The sequence below is a fragment of the Sebastes umbrosus genome, chromosome 20, assembly GCF_015220745.1.
Source record: "Sebastes umbrosus isolate fSebUmb1 chromosome 20, fSebUmb1.pri, whole genome shotgun sequence".
NCBI lineage: Eukaryota > Metazoa > Chordata > Actinopteri > Perciformes > Sebastidae > Sebastes > Sebastes umbrosus.
The window spans coordinates 9,358,595-9,374,910 of NC_051288.1; the positions used below are offsets into that span (position 1 = coordinate 9,358,595).

Consider the following 16,316-nt stretch of genomic DNA (forward strand, 5'->3'; position numbering starts at 1 on the left):
CGGTTAAGCCAGCCATTTTTGTAGTTCGCCATCTGCTGGTTTACTTCTTCTTCTTCTTCTTCTTTAGTGTTTATTGGCAAACCATCTTAGAGGTGCATTACCGCCACCTACTGGACTGGAGTGTGGCACAGGAGATTGGCAGGAAAATAAATAAAGAATTACAGTTTTTCTCAATTGTTTACACACAAATACTGGTACTTGACACACAATGACCACAACATGTAACTCATGCACCAACCCCCTGAACCAATTCTGCTAAACTACAAGCACAATTCCTGCTTTACACTCAAATTGCAGTTCTAAAACACACTTTTTTCAAAACACTACACACAATTCTCTGCATTTGGCACAATTTTCATGAAGAAAATCTCGTTTTCAAAAGGAACACACTGTCATTCAAAATTCTAAAGTCAATTGCCCTACTATGCACACTGACTCATCACATGGGCAAACACCTGTCACACAGTGTTACAATTAGCAATCAGTTGATGCTTTTCATGGCTGGATTCGACATGCTAAGCGATATTTCCCCCGCTGCTTGGCCAGGGAAAACATTGCTTGTGATGTGGATGAGGTGCTGTGGCCAGACCGAAACAGAAGAGAGGATGCAGCATAGTTTTTTTTACTGTAACTGTATACAGTAAATTCCTCTGTTGTTTTGTATGTAGACCACTGTATGTGCAACTTTGTGTTGGTTGGGATGTACACTGTGTACATTGTTTTTGTGGGGAAAATAAAATATATTTGTTACCGTGTATTTGTGTGTTCTGAGTATAAAAACAATATTCTAAAATATTTTACAACACACTTATGTATGTACTGTCTGTAGTAACAAAAAAAAGGCCTAAGTCATTATGATGAATGGAGAAGAAGTGTTTTCCATTCATCATAGTGTTTTACATTGAGCACATCAGTGTTCAACTGGTTCTTATAAATGTCTATTCATATGATGGTTTGTGTGTGTCATTTGAAAACAAAATACCATTTTGAGAAGAAATAACATTGTTTTGAATGTAAAGTTTCATTTTGCAGGAGAATTGAGGGGTTTTGCCCATTGTGTGTGTGTTTTTTGATTTGTGTGTAGAGTTCTGAGAGTATGAGGCATGCTTTCAGAAAATGTGTGTAAACAATCGAGAAAAACTGTAAATAAATAATAATAATAATAATAATAATTTAATTCTCCCCATTATTCCTGTTGCCCTTAAGTAATTAATTAGAAGACTGTGTACTTTCTTAGATGTCTTTCCCAGCAGATTCCCCATTGTAATATTTCCATCATCTACTCCTGAGAGCAATTCCCTTCTTTCTTTGTCATATTTGTTGCACTTTATAAGAATATGCTAGACAGTTTACGGTTTATTACAGTGCGTGCATAGTCCAGTTGGGTGCTTGCGTATTCTATGGAGTGTTTGGTTTAATCCTGTCCTATTTTCAGACGGGTAATGACCATCTCTTCCCTTGGGTTCCCCAGCTCTGTGTTCCACCAGCTCCTACATGTTTCTGAATACTGTACAGATGTCTCCCTGTGTCACTTAAGTCCCAGTATTCTTGCCAGGTTTCGTGCATGTAGTCCTTAATTATAGTTTTAACCTCTGCTTTACTTAATGTTATTTGTATGTCAATTAAGTGTTGTTTTAATGATTGTTTGGCCAATATATCTGCATTCTCATTTCCTTCCACCCCTATGTGTGCAGGAACCCAAAGGAAGGAGATATCCAATATCCTACAATGCAGTCCGAGAAGCACTTTGAAAATCTGCTGGTTTAATAAGTTAATATATAATAAAAAATAAAAGGCAATGTTCTATAACATGACATTGAATAATATTATGTCCCCTTTGATTATGTTTACCTGATTAAGTTTTTTTTTAGTTTTTTTATTGTGTTATAAAGTGATTACAAAACAAGTGAAGACATGTGCAGGGATATATATATATATATATAAAAAAAGACCAAAATATATTATACAGAGAAAGACAAATAACAAAGTACAAAAACAAAACAAAACAAAAACAACACAAGGGGATACAAGCAGATTGAAGAATGTGTGTGTGTGTGTGTGTGATGTAGATAATGGGTGTGTGTTTGGCATTGAATGAGGCTAGATGGTCATATATGATATATATATATATATATATATATATAAAATCTTAAACACATATACTGTACACATGCACACATATCTACACACACATACAGATATCCTTCCTTTTATGTGTAGAGCATAGGGGGAACAAAAACAAAACAAAAAGAAAATAAATTAGTAATATATATATATATATATATATACATATATATATATATATAATACAGTATATATATTAATAATATGAATAATAATAAAGATGATGATGATGATGATGATGAAGTCATGATAATAATATCAATATCAATAACAATAATCAGAATCAGAATCAGAATCAGAATCAAAATCGTGTTTATTGCCAGGTGTAAGAGGTATACACTAGGAATTTGCTTTGGTTTTGTTGGTGCAAATAAGCAGTATAATAACAAAAGAATAGATAAAAACGTTAGAATAAAATAAGAATACAAATAAATAAAAATAAAAATAATAATAATAATATATACCATATGGTATAATAATACCAACACTAACAATAATAAGTGAGATAAATAAATAAATAAATAAATAAATAAATAAATAAATAAATAAATAAATAAATAAATAAATAATAACAAGAGATGGCTGAAAAAATGCTCGCGTTTTCGAAACTACGCTGACCAAGATGCTTTGCGCCGATATGCACTTCCTGGTTACGTTCAAGGCTTATTGAAAGAGGCCAAGTCATGGTTTTGGGGTCCAGTGTATTGCGCATGCGTAGTATAAATGGAGCTGCGGCGTTGGTTGCTTAGTGCAGACCCACTGCGCATGTGTTGTACCGCGACGTATGACGCGTGATGACTCCTCCTTTCCACCCTCCTTGGTTACGTTGTCGCCTTGGCTTCCTGTCAGCTGTGTCTGTCTACAACAACAATAACTACCAGGAAGATATATAGCTACTGTAGTCGCTGAGGTTTGTGTTTTTACTGTCTGAAGATACTATTATTATTATTATTTCAGGAAAACTCCCAAAGACTTCCGTAACTTAGACGTCGGTTAACTATTTGATGCAGGAGCCTTTGACCCGCGTTTACGTTACCCGACACTCCCATTCAAAATGTGGCAATTAAAGTTTATCTTGCTTATAACCAAGATGCATATATTGTAAATTAAAAAGGCAGTTCATTTCCTAAATCATTAAAAGCCATGTTTCGATTCGGCACACATATGATTCCACCAAACAGCATATATTTTATTGAATTTGATGCTTTTTTTTGTCATACGGCTTGCTTCCGCCGCCGCCAATTTGCTAAAATAACAGGCAAATCAGTTCTTAAAGTTTGAATAACTTATTAATATGTTGTTGGTTCTTGTGGTTGGATGTTGCCGAATTGAAGAGGTGGTTTTAGTTGTGTTGGGTGTATTTTCATCTTTATGTTACGACATATGTGTATTGGTCGAAATCATGTTGCACTCTAAACTGCTGCAATTTTTAAGGCAAGTACTTGCAAGGTCAGGTCCAGTTTTCACTTGCAGCAGCTAGATTTTCTAATTCACTAGATATTGTTCATTGATGCTGGTGAACAAACTGATTCTAGTGAATGAGTGGAACTTGTACTTCTGGGTTGGAAAGCCTTGCTGTCATCACAGTAACAAGCCTTTACCTCATCAAGCATCCATGTATTGTATCTCCAATCAGAGACTGTTGTGTTGGTAGTGAACCATAACCCAGTAACTCTGCCACACACAAGAGTTTCCTGCAGTTTGACCTCACAAAGGCAGCTGATTACTGCTTTCTGACTTCAGTCCTTCTGCAGTCCTCCTACACCCACTTCCACTTATGGTAATGAGCTGCTAGTAGATCTCTGTGCATGACTAAAACATGAGTGTAGCAGAGAGAATCCCCTTGAGGTGCTGCTTTAATGCACTTGATGCAGGACAGATGGAAACAATAGAATGGTAGCATCTGTGTACTGTAAAAAACATATTCGGTTTTGCAAGATCTATGATTGTAGTGAACACTAGTGTTGTCAAAAATATCGAAGTATCGATACATATTGATACTGAATATTTGAAATGGTTTCAATACTCATCGTCCACATTATCAGTTTACAATCATGAGTCAAAGAAAAGCACCAAATCCTCACAATTCAAAGGGAATGTTTGGCTTTTTTGCTTAAAAAATGACTAAGAATTAATTAATATAGTCAAAATAGTCAAAGTTATTCTTGTCTTCTCCAATCAACAGAACAAGTCACAGAGGGAAGAAGGAAGACGTGTGAAGACAACGTTGTACATCTCAGATGAAAAGGAGAAACTGGTGACTCACGATGGAGGATTTCAGGCGGACGTTCCTGCGTCTGTGTAAAGAAGGCGGTGTGGAGCCTCAGGACAGTGTTGTGGTTCATCTCCAGGAGAGCAGCGCTGCTCAGGGCTCCAGACTGGACCTGAGTGGACAGAGCCTGTCTGCAGATACCTGCTCTGTGCTGGCCAGGGCCTTCCAAAAAGATACCGTCTTTACAGAGGTGTTGCTCAGTGACTGCATGCTCAGCGAGGAAGGTGTGTAAGTCTTCTAACAGCCTATACTGTATATAGCGTGGTGTATTATATTGTAAGTTGCTCAGTATAACAGTAGGTGTCAGTTAGCATGCATATAAATGCAAATATGTGCTTGATACATCTTTTGATTTTCCATATGGATAACTATCAATGATGCAGTGTTATGCACATTTACTGTGGCAATTTAAAACCTGATTTTGACAAAAGTCATTGCAATGCAGTCGGCAATACTTGTTAATTCTTGTGTGACCCATCACTGAAACCTGCCTGAAGGAGGTGCTGCAAACTCATCTCATGCATTTTAATTAGTCTGACTTTTAAAGGCTAAAGCTGGCATTATTTTTATTTATTTACTTTTTAATATCATAACATATTCTGTCTGTCAATACTATTTTTCTTCCCTACCCTGTCTGTTGCTCTCAGCCAGACCCATTGGTTCCTATTGAAGATGTACATCTTAAAACAATCAAATCACAAATATGTAGTTTTATTTTTTTTTAGATCCTTTTTCTAAATAATATATAATAATATATATTAATTTTCCTAAAACAGCTGGGCACTGTAGATATTAACACACTTTACTCAAAGAGGAGGAAATACAGCATTTGTTGGGGACTACTTTCAGCAGCGGATTAATCCACATTTGGTGTTCTGGTGAATATTTGTGGCAGCAGGACGGTGGATGTGGGATTGACTCAAAATAAACTACAGTGTGTGTGTGTTCATAATGAAGGAACATGTCACCCAGTGCAACAGTGTGGCTCCCTGAAGGGTTTTTATAAGTTTTTGGACAAAAATGGAGCTCTATGGCACAGAGGAATAATTGTTGGTTTGACTCTGCACATGGGTTTGATGATAATAATCATAATACATGATGTTATAACAGTGTCTTCTCTGCTTTCATGCTTGTGTGATTCTCAGGTGCCAAAATACTTCTGACTGGACTGTTTGGCAACACAACTGTAAAAGTCCTGGATCTGAAGGTAACTACATGCCAAATTAGACCGTCCACACTCTTAGACCTTAACTGATTTTATTTCATGAGACGTGTGCATCAATCCTCGATAGTTGATGCAAAATGTTGTTCACAGGGGAATAACCTCAGATCGACAGGGGCTGAGGTGTTGGGAAAGCTGTTAGCACGGAACAAGACTCTTCGTAGGTGAGAACGATGCTCTTCCTGTGAGAATATTTTCTGTCGCTGCAACACCAGACGTGTTCTTTTTAGGGCTGTCAATCGTTTACAATAGTTAATCACATTTTGTATCTGTTCAAAATGTACCTTAAAGGGAGATTTGTCAAGTATTTAATTCTCCTATCAACATGGGAGTGGGCAAATATGCTGCTTTATGCAAATGTATGTATATATTTATTATTGGAAATCAATTAACAACACAAAACAATGACAAATATTGTCCAGAAACCCTCACAGGTACTGCATTTAACATGAAAAATATGCTCAAATCATAACATGGCAAACTGCAGCCCAACAGGCAACAACAGCTGTCAGTGTGTCAGTGTGCTGACTTGACTACGACTTGTCCCAAACTGCATGTGATTATCATAAAGTGGGCATGTCTGTAAAGGGGAGACTCGTGGGTACCCATAGAACCCATTTTCATTCACATATCTGGAGGTCGGAGGTCAAGGGACCCCTTTGAAAATGTCCGTGCCTGTTTTTCCTCACCAAAATGTCTTTGTTTTCCGACAAGCTAGTATGACATGGTTGGTACCAATGGATTCTTTTGGTTTTCTAGTTTCATATGATACCAGTATCTTCACTCCAGCTTTAAAATTGAGCCCGCTACAACCTAAAAATCGCAAGCTGCTATAATGCGTCAAACCATCTACCTCCATGAACACATAAAGCTTAAAACCTGTAAATACTGTTTTGCAGGCTGGTGTTGGAGTGGAACGCTTTGGGGGTGTGGGACGAAGCCTTCTCACTCTTTTGTGACGGTTTGGCCTCTAACAGCGTGCTGACACAGCTGGACCTGCGCAACAATCAGATCAACCACCACGGAGCATCCGAGCTCGCTCTGGCACTTCAACGCAACGCCGCTGTGCAGGTGCTAGGTGAGACGCAAGTGGTGGTTGGACGGGCTCTGTACTAGGAAACCACATAGTTTACTGTGTAATAATACAGGTGGCTGTGCTTGTTATTAGCTGAGGGAAATGTGTAACTGTGATTGCAGTTTAAATTGTGATTATGTATCACAAATTAACCTCCAGGCATGTATTAGTGGTCTACTGTACATCGTTTCGAAGTACATGTGATTGTCCCAAGCATAGTCACAGATTGTATGCAATCAAACAGATAATTAGTTGCTTGTAGTTGAGGTCCTGCAAAGGTTCTTTTATCCAAAAAAGTCAACTTACTTGTATTCCTTACTTGTTATTCACGTGGGGGTTGAGAGGAGGGCTTGACTGATCACATGATCCATAGCACCCAGTGGCATACAGAGAGACCATGCTTGTAGTCTGTACTGATCTAGAGAAATGTGTCTGCTTTAGTGGTTAAACCTGCAGTTAACAGAATATTTTTGGCATCATTGGGCAGAAATTCCATAATAATCTTCCAGTATATTGTAATTCAAGTGATCTGAGAGATAACTAGACTTCTGCACCTCCTCATGGCTCTGTTTTAAGGCTTTAAAAAAAATGTAGCCCATGACAGGAGATTTTGACCAATCACAGGGCTGTTCATTCATATTGGCTGTTCATTCATATTGGCTGTTCATTCAACAGAGGCAGCTGTCACTCAATCATCAAATGGTCAAACTAGGCAGAGCTGATCAAATATGAATCAATATTCTGTTACTGTAATAATGACTATTTCTAGCAGGAAATGTTTTCAGAAACATCTTATAGTGCACGGTTTAGCTGTAAAATGAGATAGTTTGCTCCGGCTGGTCTCAACAACAGATCTCAACATGGCTGCCGGTGTCGCAAACTAAAATAACTTTTTTTTAATCATATTTGCTCCAACCTGCCTACTCCAGCTTCAACAAATGTGTAGAATGATAAATCTAATCCACAACTTGGAGTTGTAAAGAACAGATTCTTGCTGTACTCTGATGTATATCACCTGACTGACTGACTGACTGACTGACTGACTGACTGACTGACTGACTGACTGTGTTTACAGATCTGAGGTGGAACAACATTGGTCTTCTGGGTGGCAGGACTTTGCTGGAGGCTCTGCAGAAGAACAAGAGCATAGTGCAGCTGGAGATGGCAGGAAACAACATACCCAGTGACACACTCAAAGCTCTTGGTAATGTGTGTGGGTGTGTGTGTCCGTACATGACTATGCATATATATCTGTACAAATTCACCCTATTTTCTTCTACTCTGCATTAGAAATAGAAAAAGTACCTGACTATGTACCATCTGTGATTGTTACTGTAACACTATAGCTTCAATTTGATACTGGGAAACTATTAACACTATTCTAATGTGGACTGATTTTAATGTGGTTCAGATTATCACCCACTGATAACCTCTTAGCGTGCATACCATCCTCTGCTCCGGACCCATGTTTCTCTCTCTTCACTCATTACCCTATTGCTCCTGTCGTTTAACCCTTTCAGAGCAGACCACCGGGCACAACACAGACAGACAGTCCACCATGAGAGAGAGCCGCAGCCGGACCCAGGTCCTCAGCAAGGAGATCCAGACACTAAAGGAGGAGAAGGGCCGGCAGGTAACCCTCACACACTAAAGAATGACATCATTCTGATACAGAACATGAACACTGGTGGATGAGGGCTGTTTGAAGACTTTTAAAAATCACCAAAAAATATGTTCTCACTAGGGCTGTCAAAGTTCAAACATCCAGAGAAATGACAGCACTGACATGAGTTTGAAGCAAAGCGCAGTCATCATGCTCCGATAAGGACAAAACTACAAACCTTTTTGCATTTGCATTTAAAGCCTACAGGTGGTGTGTTTAATCCTCAAACGATATGTTGGGCCTTTTTTGATACAAACAAGATTTTGGGTGGATTATGACTTTATTATAAGTAAAGCTGGAGTGTGGGACTTTTCCGTATAAAATAAATCCGTTACATTTAAGCCCTTGCCAAATGAGTTCACACAATGCTGATTAAGCCCATCGCCACCAGGGAAAGTTCTCTTTATTTTGCAGTATACCGGGAGTTTCTTTTTTTATCTGGAGCGTCTTCTCCAGAAACGTAGCTTCCGCCACACTCCTAGTTGCTGCTCTGTCGCTCTGATCTCTCGCATAAGGTGCATACTCTCACTGCCAGAGAAGGGAGACACAAAAGTTCCACACTTCAGCTTTAAGTATTACAGATTTAGGATAACGTTTGTGGTGGTGACTGTGATTGTTCCTCCTCTCTTTTAGTTCCTAAGCCTGATGGAAACCATAGACAGGCAGAGGGACGAGATGGGACGCTCCAACGGGTGAGTGGAGGTGTTACTGTGTACTGTGTCATTGGCTATAACCATAGTTTTATAACTGAGAGGCACAACATCCGTATCAGTCTTTAACCCTTTATATTTGCACTGGGAAGGAAATCAACCCAGGGAGATGTTGACCTTATTTAGGCAGCACATTTACGATGATAATGTGCATAACTTCCTCAAATAATCACATGTTGTATCCATGACCTCTTTCCTGTTTGATTAGGTCTACCTCCATTCAGATTGGCAAACTCCAGGAAGCTCTGAATGAGAGGAAGTCGGCTGTCAACTCTCTCACTGCCAAGTAAGCATTTCCCATTATTCAATATTCACAATATGAAGAACAGCACAATCTGTTGTGTGTAATACGTAAGGGATAATGTACAGCGACCCGGTCATTGTTGTGAAATAAAAAACCCGACAGGGCGATGCCATGGACCCCGTCGTGAAGCGGAGGGGTCTTGCATCGTCACTGGGGATGAATTCTCTGAGGTCTTACCTATCCATAGAGACCAAGATCATGCATATAGACCTGGCAGTTGTGGAGCTATTCTTGATTTATTTTGGGTATGTCTGTCTAGGACAGGGGTCAGCAACCTGCGGCTCCGGAGCCACATGCGGCTCTTTAGCTCCTCTCCAGTGGCTCCCTGTGGATTTTTAAAAATGTAAATGAATAACTGTCTTTTGTTTACATTTTCATTTTTATTTATCATTGTTGTAGGTCTATGGTACGACAGTACGACGGAGTATTAGGGCCACATTGAGGAAAAAATAAATAAATCTGAGATATAGAATAGAATACAGTCATAATATTACGAGAATAAAGTAATAGGTTTACGAGATAAAAGTCGTAATATTATGAAAATAAAGTCATAATATTATAAAGTACTAATTTTACGTGATATTTTATTTTTTTCTCGTTAAGTTATGACTTTATTCTCGTAATATTACATCTTTTTTTATCGTAAAGTTATGAAATTATCTCATAATATTACGACTTTTTTCGTAAAGTTATGACTTTATTCTTGTAATATTAAGACTTTTTTTCTCGTTAAGTTATGACTATATTCTCATAATATTTTTACTTTTTTCTCGTAAAGTTATGACTTTATTCTCGTAATATTCCAACTTTTTTTCTCATAAAGTTATGACTTTTTTCTCATAATATTATGGCTTTTTTCCCGTAATATGATGACTTTATTCTGGAAAATCTCCGAAATGTTTTCCCTCAATGTGGGCCTAATACTCCGTCGTACACTTGCACTTTGGTCCTCACTGCATTAAACTTATATACTATATACTTAGACTGTAAACTGTGTTATCTTCATCACAATGCTCAAATGTTTTACGGCTCCAGACATATTATTTTTTTTTTTTTTCCTAAAATGGCTCTTTTGATAGTAAAGGTTGCTGACCCCTGGTCTAGGAGAACAACACCTTCCAGCACCATCGGGCTTAAGAGGTTAAAGTAGAAGCACATGCAGTAACTGATCAAATGTTGTGATTTTTGTGCAGAGTACAGATGACAGAGGCTGCCCTCACACTCTCTGAGCAGAAAAACCACAACATGGGGGAGCTGCTGACACGAGTGAAGGCTGAGAAAGAAGAAGAGAGGGAACGACAGAGCAGAGAGAGGAAGAAAGAGCAAGAGGTACGGACAGATGGGAGGAGAGACGACACTGCAAAAACAAGTCATTTCACCTCAAATTTGTACATTTGTACAGGAAACAAGATTTAAACAGCTGTTAGCTTGGCTTCCATTTTTCATATGTGACTCAAACTATAGCTAGCTCATGTTATTTATGATTCATATTCTAATATCCAAAAACTACACTAGTGTCTGTCTCCCACTCCAATCTGCTCGGTAGGCTCAGCAATGAGTTCTGCTGAACAATAGCACAAACGCTGCATAAAATGAATGTATGCTTATTGAGATATTGGTGTAAATGAATGAACGTCATGTGTTTCCATCCTGCAGGATAGTGCACTCAGAGAGGGCAAACTCCTCAGAGAGATCCAAAACCTGACAGAATCCAACGCCAAACTCACGACTAAAGTAAGTAATGTCTGTTCAGAACACTGCGAATTTATGTGAGAGGACTTGCACTAAAATTGTATATGCCAAGGCTGAGCAACGCACACACACACACACACACACACACACACACACACACACACACACAGACCAACGTTGCATTATGAGCACTGTTAGATGTGAGCCTGATTGTTATGTGTGTCTCAGGTGGAGGAGATGGAGCGCAGGTGTAAGTCTCAGCAGCAGCATATCTTTGAGCTGAAGCAGGACCTGACCAACAGCACGGCAGAGCTCAAGCTGCAACTAGCACAGGCAGAAGGTAACACACACACACACATTCTTATTTACAGATACACAAAGAGAATGTCTTTTTTCCACATAAATCACAGCAGATTTCCTGTATGTCACCCTCTGACAGACCGTCTGGAAATAGAGAAGCGAAGGTCCAAGCAAGCTCTGCAGGACATGGACAGCCTCCGCCAGAAGGAGGTGCGCTCTGGAACTTTCTCCCATATATATATATATATACATATATATATATATATATATACTGTATATACTGTATATATACATTTGAATTCCTATGAGTTAAGGGTGTGCAGGGATCCATCTCAGGCCGTGTACTGTGAGAGATTATTCTCCATGTGTGTAATGCACTGCATCATATACTTATCAATCTGAAATTAGTACTAAACAGAAGTCATGCTATTCTCCAGATCTAAATATAGAGATTATAATAATATTAGGGCTGTCAAAATTAACGCGATAATAACACGTTAACGCAAATTTGTTTTAATGCCACTAATTTCTTTAACGCATTCACGCAACTTGCAATTTTTAGGTTGTAGCGGGCTCAGTTTTAAAGCTAAGTGAAGATACTGGCATCATATGGAACTAGAAAAACCTGAAGAATCTATTAGTACCAACCATGTCATAATAGCTTGTCGCGAAGGAGGTTAAATAACATTCCAAACTTACACTAAAGTTTGGTGAGGAAAAACTGTCACAGCCATTTTCAAAGGGGTCCCTTGACCTCTGACCTCCAGATATGTGAATGAAAATTGGTTCTATGGGTACCCACGAGTCTCCCCTTTACAGACATGCCCACTTTATGATAGTCACATGCAGTTTGGGGGCAAGTCATAGTCACGTCAGCACATTGACACACCTGACGGGTTTCTCCATCATCCTTACATCCGCCCTTTATTTCCTCTGAGCAGCTGGAGCATGTGTCGTCCTTGGAGGAGAAGCTTCGCTCTGTGCGTTCCCACCAGCAGGAGGTCCAGCTCCACTGCTCCCAGCAGAAACAGACCATCGCCGACCTGCAGGCCAAGAACAGCCAACAGAGCATCGAGGTGAACGGAATGAGGCGGAGGACAGAGGAGCTCCAGCAGGTCAGGACCCATCAGCTGCCCGTTACACCTGCGGCATTTTAGTTTCACTATGTGTAGGCTTAAAAATGTGGCTGGAAGCCAACCTAGCCAGCTGGGCCCTGTATGTGTGCAGTTTGCGTGTGTGTCCATTTGGTTTACTCTCACAGCATAAAGGACATTCACTTTAACTGGAAACTCTAAAGACACTGTAGGTGTGAATGTGTTTGTCACTTATGTGAATCTTTAGAGTTGTGAAGTGTGAGGAGGCTCTGGTAGCATTTTTCCCGACTGTACATTCCCTTTTTTTCTTTAAATGGTTTCCTCAATGTTTTTTCAACATACCTAATGCTGCATAATTATACAATACTGTAAATGTTACTCTATAGGACAAGATTAATCATTAATTGATCACTTTGGGTACCAACAAAATGGCAAATTTATACCATAAAAGTAAGATAACACTGCCATGTTTTACACCCATGGTCAATATATGTTTTGATATTTTCAAGTAGGAATTTAAATCAGTGTTTAAATAACGCTAACCTGAATCGCCACCTTAATTTGAGTGAGATGTCAGTGAATTTTATTAACCAAAAAAACAAACATATAATCCTTCAACTGAAATTTAAAGAAAACAAAATCAATACAATTTCAAATTAATTTTCTACAGAAAACAGACGTACGATATGTACACCTCAGGAAGAATGAGAAACAAAATGTCATTGTGTCTACCAGTACTTCACGAAAACATTACCTTTTTTTTTTCAAATACCAACGCTTTGTCACGCCCCTCGGTTTGTGAAAGTAACGCACAACGCACCCGTTAGCGCCTGTATGAGGCGCACCAGGCTTTCCATTAACTACAATGTAAACCCATCCATGTAGAGCTCAGAGAAAATGGTCGGGGAGTGTTGGTGACGTAGTTTTAAGAACGAAAAACACACATAGGGTGGGTGGGAGGTGGTGGATGGGCCCAACAAACACATATGTCTAAGCTAAGCTGTACCACATCTCTTCCTCAATGCATGCCGGGATAAACCACAACAGACACAGCTGTTGTACAGTGGCCTCGTCCATCTGACGAACTTCCAGGAGTGATAAATGAAGGAGGGGTTGTTGAACAGGCGGTGTGTTGTTGCAGGAGCTGTCGAGTAAGGACCAAGAGAAGGTGGCTGAAGTGAGCCGGGCGAGGGTGGAGCTGCAGGAGCAGATTGGACATTTACAGGCGGAGAGAGCGGCACAGGGAGGACTCAAAGAGAAGATCAGTGCTCTGGAGAGAGAGATTAAAGGTGCACTCCACCCCACTATCTTTGTTTGTGTCATTAACATCAGTTCAAATTATTGATACTATAGCATGATATGCTCTAAGTAAGGGATGGTGTACAGTGAGCTGGTCATTGTTATGAAATAAACCCAGACAGGGCGATGCCGCACCCTGACGCGGAGCAGAGATCTTGCATCACCCTGAAGGGGTTTATTTCACAATAACGACATGCTACCTGTCCATTATCCCGCTTATTGCACGGCTACTTACTTAAGAAATCAATAGTTTGACACAAAAATGGTCCTCCAAAGTCCGACATCAGAATTGCGCCCATAGCAACAGTCTGTTATACATAGCAACGGTTTGCTATAAAGAAATAACAGACCGTAGAACGTCAGAATCGAGCATTCAACAACGCCGTGTAATAATACAATATATAGACCAACACGTTTCACATGTGTACTTACTTGAAACCAGTTATTTGAACTGTTCCCCTTTTTTTAAAGAAACAAGATGCTCGACTGATTTTGTTCAGAACATTATATGTTTGTCTTGTAACCAGGTCATACATTGTAAATTTCAAATGCATCATGTTTGAAATATGAACTATTTTCTCTGGTGCTGTCTGTTCATACCATTCTCCCTCTGTGGCTCGCCGTCCCCGCAGTACAAAGCAGTAACCACAGAGAGGCGCTCCTCGACAAAGAGAGCGAGATGACGTCCATGCTGGAGAAGCTGCGCCTGAAAGAGGCGGAGATCCAGAGGATGAGGGAAGACGAAGCCAACAGAGCCAGCTACCTGCAGAGCGCCATCCTCACCTACGTTCAGGGCTCGCCTCTGGGACACTACAGCAGCCCCAAGAAATGATCCACGGACCTCAACGCCTCAGCTGTAACCTCACTCCTGCTCCGACACAGGTCAGGACATCTGAAGAATAAAAGAAAAAAATCATGATTGTCTGGACTTGAAACATTTGGTAAGTCAGAAGTGTAAGTTTGGTGCTGTGAGCTGTAATCACAACAAACGTGCAGATCCAGTCAAGAAATGAAGGGTTTAAAAAGTCTGGAAACGTTTGACACATGACATGCAGGATATTCATGGTCCCCAGAGGACGAATATTACATGCAAGATAGATTTTAATGCACTTTTAGATCAATTTAGCACATTAAGAGGTGACGAATGACCTTCTGACCTATCAGATCTTTTGATCTATTGCCACCCTCAGGGCTAAATCTTTACCCCCACTACCAGTGGAGTATGAACACTTCCACCTCTAGGGGTTGCTACCAGTCCTTTGGACTTGTACCCCTTTTGTTTGTTTTTTAACAAAATGTTTGCCAGCTGGATGAGATTATTACCAGTTTCAAAACAACATGTTTTTATCTCTTCTATAGGTCACGTGTTTTTAGTTGCACATTAATAGAGTGATCGTCCAAATTCGGTATTGTTTCAAGATGTGTGTTATTTCTCCGCTCTTAAAGCCCCCCTCCAGCCAGTGTTACTTCCTGTTTTTTGGTTAACGGGGTGTGGTTAATAGTCAGACGTAATTCATCACCACGGCAACCAGATTGCATCGTTTTTCAACACACGTTTAGATGAATTTACTGTTTATCAGATCACAAATGAGACCAGAATTATCTCAACACAGCGACTCTCTCTCTCTCTCACTCGCTCTCTTCTTCACCGTCTCCTCCTGGCGAGGCGGCCGTCTGGCTGCTGCTGCTGTACCGAGGAGCCGCACCACCGCCGCACACCGGCCACAGCGCAACTGGAGGACGTGTGTCCAGTGCGTTTTCGGAATGTTTTGGAAGTGCACCGTCCACCAGCACCGGCCAATCTCGCCTCAGTTCCTGGCACCGTCCACCAGCACCGCGCTGCACTGTGATTCGTTTATTTCTCTAGCGGGACTTTTCTCGTGTTTTCTCTTGAGCTGAAAGTTGTGCGCTGCCCGTCTTCCGGACCTGTTAGAGGCCCACAAACTTCCAAAACTGCATCGGCTGTTTTCTTTTAATTTATCTCCAGCAGGAGGAGACGGTAAAGAAGAGAGCGTTGTGTTAATTCTGCTGGTGGGATTTTGTGTAATCCACTACGTTGACTGCACACGTTCACCGCACACAAATCCCATTGTGAAAATAAACACACTAAACTAATGCAGAGGAAAATAAAAATAAATCGAAACCCCCTCAGTTAACTAATGTGACCAGTTGGGCTAGCAAACTAAACATAACTAGCTAACTAACTAGAAAGACAAACTGACAGATCAACAGATTTATCAGTTTGCCGCTCAGACACAAACTAGCATGAGTGCGCCTGCAGCTTGGAGGATGACGTCTGACCTGTAGCTTCTACTATAGTCATACCTCATATTCCCATTTTACCAAACCTTCTTTACTTTCTTTTTTAATCTGAGCACAAGATTAAGTTATTTATCAAAAGTGACTAATCAACTTAGTCAGGAAATGACTCAGATAAATATGAAATATCATAGAAATGCCAAAATACACTGGAGGGGGGACTTTAAATGAAGGAGCGACACACTACTCTAAACATCAAGAAGAAGACAAGGGAACTTAATCCTACCATGCTAAGAACCTCA

At 40.0% G+C, this 16,316-nt stretch overlaps 1 protein-coding gene across 1 annotated transcript; it reads left to right on the top strand.

Annotated features, from left to right (window-relative positions):
* Nucleotides 1-2,878: 2,878 nt before the first annotated feature.
* lrrc45 (leucine rich repeat containing 45) lies at nucleotides 2,879-14,671 on the top strand. The gene is made up of 16 exons (XM_037755575.1): nucleotides 2,879-3,034; nucleotides 4,310-4,620; nucleotides 5,542-5,603; nucleotides 5,712-5,782; nucleotides 6,518-6,696; nucleotides 7,769-7,897; nucleotides 8,214-8,326; nucleotides 8,990-9,048; nucleotides 9,275-9,352; nucleotides 10,564-10,699; nucleotides 11,027-11,104; nucleotides 11,291-11,402; nucleotides 11,502-11,572; nucleotides 12,304-12,477; nucleotides 13,598-13,745; nucleotides 14,388-14,671. The coding sequence occupies exons 2-16, from the start codon at nucleotides 4,392-4,394 to the stop codon at nucleotides 14,585-14,587; spliced, it is 1,839 nt and encodes a 612-aa protein (XP_037611503.1). The 5' UTR covers nucleotides 2,879-3,034; nucleotides 4,310-4,391; the 3' UTR covers nucleotides 14,588-14,671.
* Nucleotides 14,672-16,316: the final 1,645 nt, after the last annotated feature.

Bases quoted from the DNA above. Each gene is read 5' to 3' on its own strand.
- lrrc45 (XM_037755575.1), top strand. From the start codon at position 4,392: ATGGAGGATTTCAGGCGGACGTTCCTGCGTCTGTGTAAAGAAGGCGGT. The intron at 4,621-5,541 runs GTGTGTAAGTCT...TGTGATTCTCAG, and splicing joins CTGCATGCTCAGCGAGGAAG to GTGCCAAAATACTTCTGACT. The intron at 5,783-6,517 runs GTGAGAACGATG...ACTGTTTTGCAG, and splicing joins CGGAACAAGACTCTTCGTAG to GCTGGTGTTGGAGTGGAACG.